General features: G+C 49.3%; 1 protein-coding gene across 1 annotated transcript; it reads right to left on the bottom strand.

The window, feature by feature from the left end:
- Positions 1-2,467: 2,467 nt before the first annotated feature.
- LOC106729945 (olfactory receptor 10AC1) lies at positions 2,468-3,445 on the bottom strand. The gene has a single exon (XM_014561399.1). The coding sequence runs from the start codon at positions 3,443-3,445 to the stop codon at positions 2,468-2,470; it is 978 nt and encodes a 325-aa protein (XP_014416885.1).
- Between the last annotated feature and the right edge of the window lie 12,975 nt (positions 3,446-16,420).

Below are 16,420 nucleotides of genomic sequence, written 5' to 3' on the forward strand. Positions count from 1 at the left end.
GAGGGACCAGCAAGCTGTCGAAGGTGTCCAAGTCTGGGCTTGGAACTGCCACTCACCATCACGGGCCACTAGCCGTATTGCCAAAGACCCAAAATGCATAACCTTGTAAAAGAACCCAGGGATCAAGGGCCCCTGCCCCATCTTACCTTTACTCTCATCATGGACAGCGTGGGTACTCGTACTGCTGGTGGAACTCTTGGGCCTAATCTGGCCTCAGGAGATGCGCTGGAACAAATAGGGCAGGCCTGTTAGAACAGCTGGCAGCCTTTTTTTTTAACAGAGGTACTGGGGACTGAACCCAGGGCCTCGCTAAGCACGCGCTCCACCACTGAGCTATGCTTGCCCCTCCCAAGTGTTTCTTAAGCAAGGACTTCCTCATACCCGTAGGACTTGGGGATGAATTGGGTGGGGGTGGGGGGACTTCCTGTGTGCCTCAGTTCCCAAGTGCCAGCCCCAAGGAGAAGCAGAAGGTAAGAATGCAGACAGCAGGGACAGAGACCCCCTTTCACAAGATTTCTCAGGAGCTGATAGATCATTCTAGTGTCCCACGTGACCTGCACACGTATAATTCGTCCCAGGTTCCAAATCAGGTTTCATAGATGCACAATTTCTCTGGACGGGAGGTTAGGTAGGCAGGATTTACCCACGCTGATCCTGGCTCTGAGACTTCCAGTTCCTGATGGACCCTTCAGGAGGCATTTTTAGGAAAAGTTCCCACTCATGGATTCTGGAACTCAGGCCCCAGGGGTAACAGTCAGGGATATCAAGTTCTCTGAATGCAGCTATTATGTCAAGTGACAAATGTGCTGCTTCTGAGGCTCCCTGCATTGGTACATTGGGTCCAAGTTGCCAGCTGAGATGCTGAGAAAAGACCCCAAGGAGGAGTCAGTCTTACAGACTCCCGTCCTTGGCAGGACGAGAGAGTTGTGTCCCCGCCCTAGGGCCGATAGGTGAGACCCCAAAACAACTCAGAGCCCGTCTATGACTTATTCCTCCAACAAACATTTGTTAAGAAAGGTCATGGATCTTGAAGGAAGAATTGGATCCGAAATCTGGCTTAAAGAAATCACAATCTAACTGCTGGGGGGGGGGGTGGGACATGAAGCAGATGCTAAAATTACACTGAGACGGGGAGAAAGGCGCGCTGCCTTAGTCATTCAGGCCACTATAGCAGAATATCATAGAGCAGTTCTGGAGGCTGGAAATCCAAGATCAAGGCGCCAGCAGCTTCAGCGTCTGGTGAGCACCTGCTTCCCGGTTCACAGACAGCTGCCTTCTTGCTGTGTCCCCACACGTTGGAAGGGGCGAGGGCACTCTCTGGGGTCTCTTTCATAAGGGCACTAATCCCATTCAGGAGGGCTCTACCCTCATGACCTCATTGCCTCCAGAGACTGCACCCCCCAATAACAACCTAGTAATGGGGACTGGATTTCAACATATGAACTTGGGGGAGACACCAACAGTCAGCCTACAGCAGGTACAGTATTCAGGCCGTGGCTAAATAATACGAAGTATTTTCATAGCTAGAAAGAGGCATCAGGGGCATTAAGCAGCACGAGTGAAGGCTTGCCTTACTTTGCGAATAGCTTGAACCAGCCATAGTTTATTTCACGTACAGCAAACTACACAGATCTTAAGTATGCATCTTGATGAAGTTTTGCATTTATGTATACACATACACCCATGTAATCACCACCCAAGTCAAGATACAGAACATTTCCAGTGCCCAGGCAATCTCCCTGTGCCATCTGCTGACCTATAACCTTCCCCCAGTTAACCACGATTATGATACCAACCACCATAGATTAGTTTTGTCACTGGCCTTTATTTGAAGGGACGCCTACAGTCCATGTTCTGTGTGTCCTGTTTCTTAGGCGCTATTACATCCGTATTGTCCTTACTTTTTGCCAGCAGCAGTAGCTCATTCTTCTTCATTGCTGTGTAGTATTCGATTGCATGACCATGCCACAGGCTGTTTGTATCTACTCTATGTTCATGAACATTTGGATTGCTTTCAGCTTTTGTCTATTATAAGTAGCACTGCCACAGACTTCTTGTACATCAGTACTCACTTCTCTTCAAAAGCTGCTGTGTGGCTGCATTTTGGAGCAGTGGTTCTCAACCAGGGGTGATTTTGCCCCCAGGGGATGTTTAGCGATGTCTGGCGACATTTTTGATGATCACAACTTGGGTGCAGGAGAGGTGTGTGCTGCCGGCATCAAGTGGGTAGAGACAAAGGATGCAGCTAAACACAGCCTACAGTGCACAGGACGACTCCCCACCAGAGGGAACTGTCCGGCTCAAAATGTCAATAAAAGCAGAACTAGGCTTCAGTCCATTGTCAGAGTTCTAATCTGCTGCACTCAGGTTGTGTCCAGTAGGCCTTGGGGAGTCACAGATGGTTCTAGAATGTGAGGTTTCCATCCAGGGGGGAGATTTCAGAACAGACACCACCTGGCATCCAGCATTAGGTGCCATCAGCCTGGCGGACGGTGCCCGGCGTCCGGGGGCTGACCACCCACTGCAGCGCACCCTGCACGTCCCGGTTCCGCAGCGTGTAGATGGCCGGGTAGAGCAGGGGCGTGAGGTTGATGTAGACGAGCGAGACCAGCTTGTCCTCCTCCAGGGAGCGGCTGCTCAGGGGCCTGGCGTACATGGCCATGGCGCAGCCATAGTGGAGCACAGCCACGGTGAGGTGCGACGCCACAGTGTTGAAGGCCTTGCGGCGGCCAGCAGCACCCCCAAGCCCGAGGATGACCACCAGCACCCGGGTGTAGGACAGCAGGATCAGGGCCAGGGGCAGCACCAGCAGCAGCAGGCAGGCTGCCAGCAGTACCCACTCCTGCAGGTCCCGGTTCCCACAGGCCAGCACCAACACAGCCGGGAGGTCACAGAAGACGTGGTTGACCAAGCCCCCGTGGCAGAAGGGCAGCTGGAATACAGCTGCGGTGAGGCCGAGGGCCAGGAGAGAGCCCCCTCCACAGCAGGAGGCTAGAAGGCCCCAGCAGAGCCCCGAGGTCATGAGCTGAGGGTAGTAGAGGGGGCGGCAGATGGCCCAGTAGCGGTCCAGGGCCATGGCGGCCAGCAGCAGGCACTCTGAGCCTCCCAGGGCCACAAAGAGGCCCATCTGGGCCGCACAGGTGGAGGGGACCACTGCCTGGCCCCCGGGAGGCAGGAGGAAGCCAGACAGCATGCGCGGAGTCAGCACCAGCGTGTAGGCCACCTCCACGGCAGACAAAGCCCCCAGAAAGAAGTACATCGGAGTGTGCAGGGTGGCGTCCAGGACGGCCAGGCCCAGGATGAGCAGGTTTCCTGCCAGCGTGGCCAGATAGAACGGCAGGAGGAGGGCAAAGAGCAGCACCCGTAGCCCCTGGGGCCACCCGGAGAAACCCAGGATTACGAACTGCTGGGGGGTGGTCCAGTTCGACACAGGCCAGTGGCTCATGTTGGGACCTGGGGGAGGAGGACGGACGTGCAGGCTGCAGACAGCAGTGTGTACTTGGCCTCTCCTGGGCTGGGAACCCTACGCCCAGCCTTCTCTGGCCCACCCATTGCTTCCCCCACCCCCTCCCCAGGGATTCAGTGCTTTCTCCCCAATCCAGGATTTTCCACCCCTCATTTCCTCCTGCCCAATGTCCTCCAGGAATTCAAGCAACCAGAACCACTGTCCAGCCTCCCTTCTGGCCTCCTGTGCCCTGTGCACTTCCAGGCACCCGTGTGTCTCTTTCACACCTGCCATACCTGTCCACCTGCCCTGCTCTTCTAGCCCCAGGCCTCCCAGGTTCCAGTCTCCAGTGATGGAGATAAGGGGCTGAATTCTGGAACGGATGACGACTGAAGGGGTCCCTGTTCTACTGACCAACCTTGAGCAGCATTAGAACCTCCGGTTTCCAGGGGCCCACCTTCCTCCCTTGCACTCACCACCCCTGGGGAAGGTCACACCTCCCAACTCTGCTGACAGACATGGGTACCCCTCTCCTACCTGCCCTAGCCTTTGTTTCCTGTTGTATTTATGTTTTCCACTTCGTCCTCTTGGCTGGATTCAGGACAAACCCATGGTAATCCTGGGCCTCTTGTTTCTGACTCAGTTACAGGAGAAAAAAACGACCAGGGAAGACGGCCCACCCCCTCCGTGGTATGATCACCAAGAGCCTTCCTGAGTGGCAGCAGCCACTCCACGACTTAACCTCCGACGTGAGCCCTGAATCTATCTCAAGCCCTGATCCCTTCTCTTAGCTGCAGACCCCAAGCATTTCCACCAAGACTTCCAATTCACCAGTCCTGAACTAAATGCATCATTTCAAACCCAAACTTTCCCTTCTTCTGAGGGAAGAGCTGGTCCCGGGCCAGAGCTGGAAACCAGGAAGTCACGGTAGGTGAATTTCCACTCCTGCTCCTTCAAGTACAACTGGGCACCACGTCCCGCCGGGAACTCCTCCGGCCTCCAGAGGCTCTCTTCTCTCAAGATGCTCATTTTCTCTTTCCTGAATGATAAAAACAGATCCTACCTGGCCCTCCTGCTCCTAACTGCTTCCTGCAATCCCTTTTTCATTCTACCAGTGGGAATGAGCCTTCTAAACGATGGATAGCAGTGCTTTGCCTAACCCTCCCTTCTTTACCTTCACGGCTTAAGGCCAGAGTACTCAGCACAGTGCAGTGGTCCTTCTGCCCTTCACAGCTTCACGTCCAGCTCGTCCTGGGACCCCCTAGAGTCTCCACATTGTCTACCCAAAAAGATGGGAAGTTCTGTTCTTCCTCTAAGGCTGAACTCACAAGCTACATCCTGGTTGAAGACTCCTGTCCCTCAGGCAGGTTTGGTGTCATCCACAGTTGTTATGGCAACGCCACTAACTTCAGCCTCCTGGAATCAAAGATGCGAGTTGTATTTGTCGTTTGCTGAATTATTGTAAGTGAAAGAGTTAGCTACTCAATCCTCGTTTCTCCCAAATGTATGCCTCCTCTCTGTGCCCCTATTACGTACCTAACCTGGGCTTCTGGCCCTGGAACCTCAGAGAATCAGAGCCCCACCCAATCACCCCAACTTCTGTGGGCTCCTCCCCGAAAATGTTCTTCAGCATCTGCCATCAGTGTTGCTGCCAATCTCAGATGGGGTACCTGCAGTCAATCATCGTCAGGGTCAATGCCCCCTCCCCCACAAAAAAACCCTATTAGACCATGTCCATCTCTCATCAAAGGAGATGCCATCATCTTCATCCCAGCCATCAAAGGTCAATTATCCTTAATTTACTCAGCAAGAGACACATTCTTCTCCCTCTCTTCTCTCACCACACACCCCAATCCTTAAAACTTCACTCTCGGAGAGAGTTTTTCACCTTCGGAAGCACCAGCAGCCTCCGCGACCCCAGAAAACCGTTCAAATGATAGATGGAAATGATGTGTGACGAGTGCCTTGCCCAGCACCTGCTGCTTCCAGAAGTGTTTGTTACCCAGTGAGAAATACCAATCGCAGAACCAGAGAGAGGAGAGGAAACGCGGGGACCAGCGCGGCGGCACACGCCCCACGGGGATCAGCACATCTCCCACCTGCTCTGATTCCAAGACCCGGAATGCCAGCAAGCTGGGGCCTCTCTTCCCCAACCCCTCGCCAGAGCTCTTCCTCCACAGTCTCCTGGGAGATTGTCCACAGACACCGACACTGCCTTGCTCTTCGTTGGCAACGCCCCCATCATTCCCTCTGAGCGGCACCGAGACCACCACCACTGCCGCCGCTATGGCTGCTAGTGGTCGAGCCCTCGTGCCGGGCAGGCCGTGTCCTCAGCACTCCGCATGCGCAGTATCATTTAACCATTGCGAGACCGCTATGAAATCGTAGGCATCTTCATCGTTATTAATTTACAGGTGAGGACCTGAGGCTCAGAGACTGACCTGCTGAAGGGATCACACAGCATCCCCCTGAATCAGGATCTGGCTGTTTCAAAGTCTGTGCTCTTAAGTAGGGAGCCTGCTCCTCTCATGTCTCTCTCATCTGTTGGTCCTCCCCCTAAATGAGGGAAATAGAGAGGGACTGGAGGAGAGAGGAAGCAGCAGACTCTGAAGCAAAGAGGCAGAAGCAGAATGAATTACACGACCCAAAACGGGCAGGACTGCACCTGCTGAGGGCGGCAGACCGGTCAGCAGTGAAGACACGTGCTATTCAGCAGAGGGTCCCCAACCTAGGTGGTTCACCAGGGTCTGGGCTGACAGAGAGAGATGGAGAGAGACAGATGGAGAGACAGGGACAGAAAAGAGAGAGAGAAATACAAAGGCAGACAGACAAAGAGACGAGAGGAGAGACAGAGAGAGAGGTGCAGACACACAGAGAGACTGGAAGGGACAGAGACAGGGAGAAACAGAGAATCTCCTACGTGCCCCCAGCCTTCTGGGACCTCAGGCTCCCTCCTCGCAGGATCCCCTCTCTACTGCAAACGTGGGTTTCAGCTGGTGGATTCCAGCATGGGCTGTGCACACAGCCCCGCTGCCCACACCCGCAAGGCGCCATCTTCCATGGCGTCCCTGCAGGGAAAAGATCAGAATGTGGAAATTCATTTCAAAAAGATACCAGCCCCCAAATCCCAGCTGAATTAAATCCTTAGCTCCTCAGTTGACTGGGTGCATTGCCCACCCTCCTATACCAGAGGGAGTGAGCCCGAGCAATGACTCCTGAGAGAGGGAGAGATCCAGTCTGCATTGAGAAGGTGGCCTGAATTCTGGTTGGAACAAATGCCAGTTCCAACTGTCACAATACGAACCCACTGGACGTTTCTGGCCTCACCCTCCACTGTCTTCCGCCCCACTCCTTACTTGTGAGCCACAGAGCAACCTGCACCAGCCCCAGCCACTCCTTCCTCCTTGACCTCACACATCCTTCTCCATGTCAGATGTCCCTTCCCCATCTGGAAATCTACTCATTCCTCAAGGCCAAGATCAAACATCAGCTCCTCTATGAATAAAAATAAGAACGTAGCGGCATAGACTATAGAGAGGTTTGGTAGGAGCCGGGAGCCAACAGACTCCACTCATTTTCCCTCTTCTCCCATCATCTTCCAACTTCTGTTCCCAGGGACTCTCAATAAGAAAAGAGGCACTTAATAGGTTTCCCAGGGCCCACTTAAGGGTCTGGTTGAGCCAAAGCCCCAGGGGCTCATTAGTGATCTTCTCCCCTTGCTGTGGTGCCAAATTGCTTGATGGTCTCAGAAGGCTGGAGTCTGGAGAGGGACTTGAGACCCTGAACTGGGGCATCCTGGGAGAGTCTGAAACCTCTGGGCCAAGGAGACAGGAAGCCACCTCCTTGAAGTGATAAAGAGACTGTCTGCAGCAAGAGCTGGGGGTAAACCTGAACCCGGGGGAATGAATAGTCCAAAGCAGGTTGGCAGACAGCTCCCTGGAGAGGAGAGGAAAGTTCCTGCTCTCCACATTTCCCCAAAGTTTGAACTAAGGGGTGGCCAGGAGACTGAAGATCTCAGAATGGATTGACTGGTATAGTTGACAGCGGTAGACATCCTCATCACCACCACCACCACCACCACCACCACCACCACCACCACCACCACCATCATCATCATCACATGTTCAGCATCTTAAGTGCTGGGCAACAAACCCAACAACACAGATTTCTTGTGTTCTCGTTGCCCCTTTGCAGAGAAAATCATAGCATTGCAGAATATATGGTTTCATATCCTGCTGTTCCCATTTAATATTGAATTGTACACATTTTCCATGTTGCTACATATTCTTCTAAACTGTCTACTTTAAGTGTTAATTTAAAAAAAAAATACAAAATACCTGGCTCAAATTTCAGAGGGTATAAAAGTATAGTCACAAAAATACCGATCCATTCAATCCTCACAATAAAGGTGTGAGGATTATTATCACTATTAAAGCCTAAAGATGTGGAGTCGCTTTCCCGTGCTTGCCCAGTGACAGAGCAGGGAAGCAGGATGTGCACTTAGGTGTGTGTCTGTGCTTTTAACTACTCCACCGTGCAGTCTCCGACCATCCCGCACACCTCAGCGCGACCAAGAGTGTCCTTGTCTTTTATCACGTTGTATCACGTGCCATTTTATGTTCTTGCCATCATTTATTTAACAAGTTCCTGTTGAAGGACATTTAGATTATTTCTGATCTCTGGCTATTACAAATGATATTGCAGTAAATACCCTCATCCATACAGTATTTGGCGTACAGGGAGTTAATAGGTCAAAGGACCTGTGCATTTTAATTTTCCTAGTTATTTTCTTAGTAATAGCCACTCTCTTCTCCATAGCTATTGTAGCATGCTGTGGATATATATCTGGAATATACGAGAGCATACCTTCACAGTGCTAGCAGACTGTTTTGTCATAGATAGTTTGATAGAAATACAGTGTCTTGGTATAAGTTTAATTTTGTTCCTCTCTATGAGTGGTTGACCTTTTCATATTTTAAAAAGACACTTGTATTTTTTGCTCTGATTATTCACATTCTTTTTTTTTTCTAAATGGGAAAAGCCTTTGGCTCTTTGTCTTATTGATTATAAATGGTTTTCAACGTACATATCAAAGGAATTAAACTTTGTATAGAAATTGTGAATCTTTTTCCTGGTTTGCTATTTGTCTTCTAATGCTGTTTATGGTGGGTTTTCCTATTGAGAATTATTTCATTTTGATGTAGTCAGATTTATTAATATTTTCCTTTATTGCTTCTGGGCTGTGTGTTATACTTGAAAGACTACTTTATACTCAAAAACGAAAAAACTGTTTGCCTATGTTTTCCTCTTAAACATTTATGGTTTTCTTAAAACAAATAGTTAAATGTTTAATCTATATGCAATTTATCCTGTAAAATGAGGGATACGAATCCAATCTTATCTTATTTTTACCAGATGTCAGCCATCATTTAAAAATATACATTATAAGTGATACATAATAGAACTATAGAAAAGTGCGCACAATAATAGTAGAGCTGGACAAATTTTCACCAAGTGATAAAACAGAACATTACCAGAATTCCTGAAATCCTCGTCATCCCCCTTCCTACTGTTTCCCTAAAGGCAAATAATATTCTAGTTTTTAGCACCTTATATTAGCTTTGCTTGTCTTTGAAGTCTAAAGTACATATTCTTTTGTGTCTGATGTCAAAGAAAAACTTAAAGACATACAGTTAGGTATCAGCATACTGTTTACTTGTATACAAGGGAGATCAGTCATGGACTAACTTCTAAATAATGAAATAAAACCTACCAGGATTTAAATAAAAGAAAGAGGAAAGGAAAGAATAAATGCTGCAGACAGTCTTGGAACAATGAATTTTGTTCGCACATTTTTTTCAGGTACACTGACTAGCCATAAACTAGCAAGGAGGTCAGAACAATCTGTGTTTAGGTAGATTGTTAAGTGTTATCAGAGAAAACAATTTCAGTGGTTTGTAGCTTCACCAGAAAACCTTGAGAGTTTAGTTATGGAGAATAAGGACAAGCTATCTTTCTGTAATGCCTAGTCTGCAATAAAAAATTACCTGATATGCAAAAAAGCAGGAGAACATGATGCATAATGAGGTGAAAAAACAATCAGAACCAACCCAGAAACAACACAGATGACAGGTTTAGTAGACAAGAACATCACGACAGTTGTCACGACTACATTCCGTATGTTCACGAAGCTAAAAGAAAGACTGGACACGTTAAGGAGAAACGTAGCATATGTATAAGAGGTGAAAAATCAAATTTCTAGAGGAGAAAACAACCATGTCTTAATGAAAAATACACTAGATGGGGTTAACAGTAGATCAGACAATGCAGACGAGATTACTGAACTCGAAAATATTGCAACTGAAACTATCCAAAATGAAATACAGAGAGAAAAAAGAACTAAATAAAAATGTACCGAGGAGAGGGGAGCTATAGCTCAAGTGGCAGAGCGCACACTTAGCATGCACGTGGTCCTGGGTTCAGTCCCCAGTACCTCCTCTAAAAATAAACAAACAAATCTAATTACCTCCTCCCTCCAAAACAAGCAAACAAAACAAACAAAAAAGAACCAGCAAGATGTGGGACAAATTCAAGCAAGTTAGCACATGTGTAATTGGAATCTGAAAAGGAGAGGAGGAAGCAGAAAAATATCTGAAGAAATAATGGTCCCCAAATTTCGAAACGTAATAAAAACTAATTCACAGATCTAAGAAGCTCAGCAAACCATGAGCACAAGAAATATGAAGAAAACAATGAAGAAGCTTTAAATAGGTGACAAAAAAATCTAAATAAAAAAGACATCCTATATACAGAATAATAAATAAGAAGTGACAGCCAACCTCTTGTCATAAACAATGCAAGACTGAAGGCAATGCAGCAACTTCTTAAAGTACTAAAAAAAAAAAAAAAAAAAAAACTACACCCAGTGAAAATATCTTTCAAAAAGATGACAAACATTTTAAAATTTCTGGATGTAAAAAAGCTGAAAAAAATTTATTACCTGGAGCAAATCTTTTAAAGATGTATTGCTACTGATGTTGGCAAAAATATTGTAGAGCAGAAAAAGGCTTAGTTTGACAAATGTACAAAGCTTGTGAAGACAGAAGGCATTTCAAGTCTAAGGTCAAACCCACAGCCAATATGATACTCGATGGTGAAAAGCTGAAAGCCTTCCTGCTGAATTCTGAAACAAGACAGCAGTGTCCTCTCTCACCGCTTCTACTCTACATAGCATTGGGAGTCCAAGCCACAGCAATCAGACAAGTAAAAGAAATAAAAGGCATCCACATTGGGAGGGAAGAGGTAAAACTGTCATATGCACATGACATGATACTTCACACAGAAAATCCTAAAGACTTCACGCAAAAACTATCAGAATAAATTAATTCAGCAAGGTAACAGGATACAAGATTAATATACAGAAATTGGTTGCATTTCTTTCTATGCACCTCACATATATATCTCTCTCTCAATGTCGTATCAGAAAGAGAAAGTGAAAAAACAGTCCCATTTAAAATTGCATCAAAAAATAAGACAAAATACCTAGGAATAAACCTAACCAAGAAGGTGAAAGATCCATACCCTGAGAACTATAAAGCACTGATAAAGGAAGTTAAAGATAATTTAAATAAATGGAAAGATACCCCATGCTCTTGGATTGGAAGAATTAACATTATTAAAATGGACATACTACCCAAAGCTGTCTACAGATTTAATGCAATCTCTGTCAAAATACCCATGACACTTTTCACAGAACTAGAACAAATAATCATAAAATTTATATGGAGCCACAAAAGACCCAGAATTACCAAAGCAATCCTAAAGGAAAAGGACAAAGCTGGAAGCATAACCCTCCCAGACTTCAGACAATACTACAAAGCTGCAATAATCATAACAGCATGGTATTGACATAAAAATCAGACATACAGATCAACAGAATAGAACAGAAAGCCCAGAAATAAATCCACGCACCTACGGTCAATTAATCTTCTACAAAGGAGGCAAGAAGATACAATGGAGAAAAAGTCTCTTCAGCAAGTGATGTTGAGAAAACTGGAGAGCTGCATGTAAATCAACGAAATTAGAACACTCCCTCACAGAATGGGATCTAATTAAACTTACAAACTTTTGTGCAGCAAAGGAAACCATAAACAAAAGGAAAAGACAACCTATGGAAGGGTAGAAAATATTTGCAAACAATGTGACTGTCAAGGGCTTAATTTCCAGAATATGCAAACAGCTCATACAACTCTAACAACAAAAAACCAAACAAAAATAACCCAGTCAAAAGATATTAGGCTGTGTGGATGGAGGGTTTACAATATGGTTCTTCCAAGCCTGCAAGAACCAAAATGCAGAGCACCTTTGGCCAGTAGTTTAGCCTTGTGATAACATCTATAAAAGCTGATTAGCTCACCTCTTCTTCACAAGCCCAGGCTCCACACTCCCAATCACATACCACCCCAAGAAGATAGCAACCCTCTCTTGTGGGAGGTGCTACTCCTGTTCCCATTTTACAGATGGGGAAATGGAGACCCTGAATTTGAGGGTGGAGCAGTCACATCTCAGCAGAGACTGTCTTGGGGGAGGGTGGCAGCCAGATGCCTGTACCTGCACTCTGTCCCCCATTTCACACCCCCTCCCCAACACTGGACTTTGTCCTGCTTCTCTAGAGTCAGGGCTGGATGGGGTCAGTCTCCTTTACTCTTAAACTGTGAATGTTCTCCAGCTGGATGGGCCTAGTTGGGCTCCCAATTCTTCCCCACGCTTCTCAGAGTCCTCAGGCCCTAGCCCAGTCCACCCCTTCCAGGGGCTCTGGGATTCTCTCCAGGGCAGACTGACCTGGGGGTGATACAGGGGTCTCCTTGACACAGGTCCCGAGTCTGAAACGCCCACCTCCATCTCTCTGTCGTGGAGCTGGGCCACGGCATCAATGAGAAGAGCGTCCACTCCTTTGCAGACTGAGGGTAGTTGTCAGTTGGATCCATTCAACTATAAAGTGCTTAATACACAATGTGCCTCATACACAATGAACCGCACCCTGACTCCCTTTAACTGCTGCTACAAAAGGCTCACATGGCCTCCAAGCAGCAGGGAGCCTAAGCAGTAAGATGTTCGCCCGAGTTGTTTTTCAGGAACTTGACGTCAGCTGTGTCTATCGGGAGCTTGCGCCGGTTAACACTGCTGGAGACCACGGACCCTCCAAGTGGGCATGCGCCAGGGTCGCAGGGGCGGCCTTTTGACGTCAGAGGGCTGAAGGCTCCACCCTCAGAACGTGCCGGAGCCGCGTCCTCCTCCTGTGAGGAAGCCTGCGGCTTAGCCGTGCCCGCGCAGAGCTGCGACGACCTCACCTTTCTCTTACCTCCAGTCACCGTTCCCCACACGCCCCGCCGCAGCCGCAGCTTTGTCTCCTCATATCCCGAGCCCCTCCCTTCAGGGGGCTGGGTTTGAGATTTGTCTTCCTGTTCTTGCCTGGTGGCCTCAGGAATAAACCGTTTCTTTGCTGAGAGCCGCACACCTGGGGGTTTGGCTTGCTGTGCATCTGGCCAACCACTTTCCCAAGACCCTTAACTCAGCGCCTGTTTTGTCCAGATAGGCTGGGACCTGGGAGCCTTTGCTGCAGTGCTTGCACCTGGACACACTCTCCTCCGGCAACAGGATACAAAGAAACTCTAAGGGACTAAAAATAACTGCACACATGTGAAGCTGGGGCAAATTATGAACAGTAAGATACAAAAAGACCAAAAATCAAATGCCACTTCTGAGGTGCTTGGAGCAAAAGCAGGGTATTGCCCATGATTCCCGCACACGGCACCACCAAGAGGGTGGGCAGACCACCCTAGCCCTCTCTGGCCCCACCCACTAACCTGCCCCCACCCTCACCCCATTGAAGCAACCAGCTCACCAGCCCTCAGCAAGCGACGGAGCCAGGACACCTGTTACTTGTTCTCACTCCCCGTGCTGCAGCATGAGTCGCAGTAACGCCTTGTCTGAATTTCTCCCCTGGCTTATCAATTTCTATTGATTAAAGGACCAAGGACCCAGTCGGTATCACAAGTGTCACCAGCAGAAGCTCATTAACAATTCCTGGGATATAAAAATAGAATCTGGGTAATAAAATAAAGCCCAACCTTTTTTTCCCCTTTGTACTAAGTCTAGTTTCACTTGCTCATAGGGTGCTGTGGGCAGAGGCCTGGCACCTGGCACTGCAGACCAGAGTCCTCAGTGCTGGACACTTCCACCCCGTGGGCCACATGCAGAAGCCCTGGGCCCAGCACTGTGATCTGGAGCCCCAAGCAGCTGCAGCTACGACCACCGCCAACCGCTTCCACTTGCCCACCCTCTCCCACCTCTCAACCTCCTCAAGAACCCTGTAAAGCAGCCCCTGAGCTTGCCCTTCCTCCCTTTGGGGATGGTGTGTACCCAGCTCACACCTTTCCATTCTTCAATCAAAGAAAATTTTCCTTTGCTTCTGAACCAAACTCAGTCTCATTCCTTGGTTCCAAGGACACCGGGCAGGAGGATATTTTGAGGGAACCAACTAGGAGTGTGGGTAATCCTGGGGGCAGGTCCTGAGGAGGAAGAACCCTTGGGGGTCCCCCTGGTGTGGCTTCAGGGGCCCGTCCCCCTTCCCTGCCCCCAGAATTTTGCAGGCACAAGCCTGGATGTCAACGGGAGGGTGTTGTCAGGATGAACTGGTGCCACAGTGAGAAACCCCCACCCAGGTTCCTGCCACGCAGACATGCTAGCTGTTCCCAGCATCCCCGCCATCAGTCCCCCAGCCTCCACCTTCCAGCCATATCTGTCCCCCAGGGCTTAGTGTGAGGGAACCCCAGCCCAGAAGTCGGAACCCCAGTGCTCAGAACCGGGGACCCCGACCCGAACCCCTGAACCCCTTCTGAGGAAAGAAAAACCCAGGCCCTGGGCAGAGGCAGCCCAGAGGCCCCAGCACCACAGGTGGGGCCCACAGCCCAGCACTCAGAGCCTGGGATGGGGGGCAGGAGGGGACCAGAATGGGCAGCCTGGCTGAAACTACTGCTCCACAGCCCAGAGTAGCCCCAGGGACCCAGAGGCCATCCTTCGAACCTCATCCAGTTTCCTGATCTTCAGACAGTTCCTCCCTTATCGTCTCCCTCAGATCCTCACTCCCTTCACTGCAGTAATCATTTTTATTTAATTTATTGGGGGGGGGGGATGAGGTTTATTCACTGATTTATTTTAACAGAGGTCCTGGGGATTGAACCCAGGACCTCGTGCCTGCTATGCATACTTTCTACTGTAATAGAAAAGAACAAATCTGACTCCATATTAGATCTGTTCCTTTGGTTTTAACCCTGTGCCCTGTTTTCTAGGCTTAGTCTTGCTAGCTCTGTGCTCACCTAAAGATAACAAGTTGCAGAACAGAGAATAACATTGTTGTGTTGAAGGTTTTGCAGGAGCACCATGAGCTGGCCCACGTGGATGGCTGCAAGAACAAGGAGTTCCTACACCAAGAAGTTTGCAACAACCAACCACACCCCCTCCCGTGTTTTGTTAGTATAAAAGGAGCCTGTATTGTGACTGGAGGCAGGGGGAGGATGGTTCTCCAAGACATTATTCTGCCATCCTCTCGGTCTGCCGGCTTCCAGAATGAAGTTGCTGTTCCTTGCCCCAACACCTTGTCTCCCAACTTACTGGCCTGTCCTGCAGCGAGCAGAACGAGTTTGGACTTGGTAACACTACCACTGACTTTTACCCTCCCCCTCCAGTAATTGTTTAATCAAAGTTATGAGTGTTTACTCATTAGATTGTTAGCCCACAGGGCACTTATGACTGGGGGTGTCTCGGGGTCCTGACAGCAGGTGGCCCGGTCCAGTAGCGAGTGAACCCGAGTTGGTGGTGCAGTTCCGAGTGCGGCCACCAGAGGGCAGGGCCGCCACACTCGTTCCGCCGGGACATCGGTGGTCCCAGGACAGCGGGGAGCTTAGTCTTTCAGGCCCATTTTTCCACCGAGGTTCCTCCACTCGCCTACCTGGGCTGACGGGCGACGGTGCGCTCAGCTCCGGAGCCGAGCCGTGGAAGGGGGCGGCCGGGGTCTCACTGTTGGGCGTGTGGCCTTCACGTGAAAGTCCTCGTGTTCACTCGGGTCCAAATGCTTTATCTTCCTTGAGTGTGCGTGCATTGTCTGAGGTGGGTCTGGACGTCTCACTGCTCTCCACTCGGACGTTTCCCCAGCACCCCTACTTGCAGCCTCACGCCCCATTCCCACACCAGGTCCCCGAGTCTCTCCTCTGGTCTTTACTTCTGCCGAGAATTAGTCTCCCGTCGGTTTGCTCGGCTCAGGCAATGCCCACCGGCACGTGTCTCTTCTTTTAGCAGCAGGGTATGGACCGCCCACCTCTGCTTTCAGCTCTTTTTATGTCCCCTTTATCCTTGGGGTTTAAGCCCCTTTCCAAAAAATAAATTCCGTGTTGTGGGCTTTCAAGTGGAGGGAGGAAAATTTGTTCCAGGCTGGTTGGTGGGTTTGGGGGAAGGGTAGCTAGCTGTTGCCTCCTGCAGATCCGGAGACACGGAATTACAGCTCTGGCACCATTATCAGGAGGTGCTGGGATGAAGTGAATACAGCAGAGGCACTGCCACCGCCACGTACACTCACTTATGCAGTAAGTGAACATAACAGCTTGGTTTGGGGGTTTGTGAAAGGCAGTTAACCCCCCTCTCCTCCCGTCCTAAGTGTGCAGTCCAGTGAGGGACACGCAAAGGAGTCAGGCACATAGCCATGAAAATGTCAGCTGTGTTATGGGTGACTCTGAATGGGAGGAATTAACTAGACCTGGGGCCATGTGGTTGCCCAGTACTTTGCACCTGCCAGTCACAGGTGACATAGAAAATGACAGGTGTCTTCTGTGAGGGAAAGAAAGACCTGAGGACAGTCTGCCCTGGGAGACTGGGTAGGTCTGCTCAGCGTACCCAGTGCCTTCTCCAAACTCACAAATA

This window comes from Camelus ferus, chromosome 18 (genome assembly GCF_009834535.1).
Source record: "Camelus ferus isolate YT-003-E chromosome 18, BCGSAC_Cfer_1.0, whole genome shotgun sequence".
Classification (NCBI taxonomy): Eukaryota; Metazoa; Chordata; class Mammalia; order Artiodactyla; family Camelidae; genus Camelus; species Camelus ferus.

Excerpts from the sequence above, each read along its gene's own strand:
- LOC106729945 (XM_014561399.1), bottom strand. The coding sequence starts at position 3,445 with ATGAGCCACTGGCCTGTGTCGAACTGGACCACCCCCCAGCAGTTCGTA.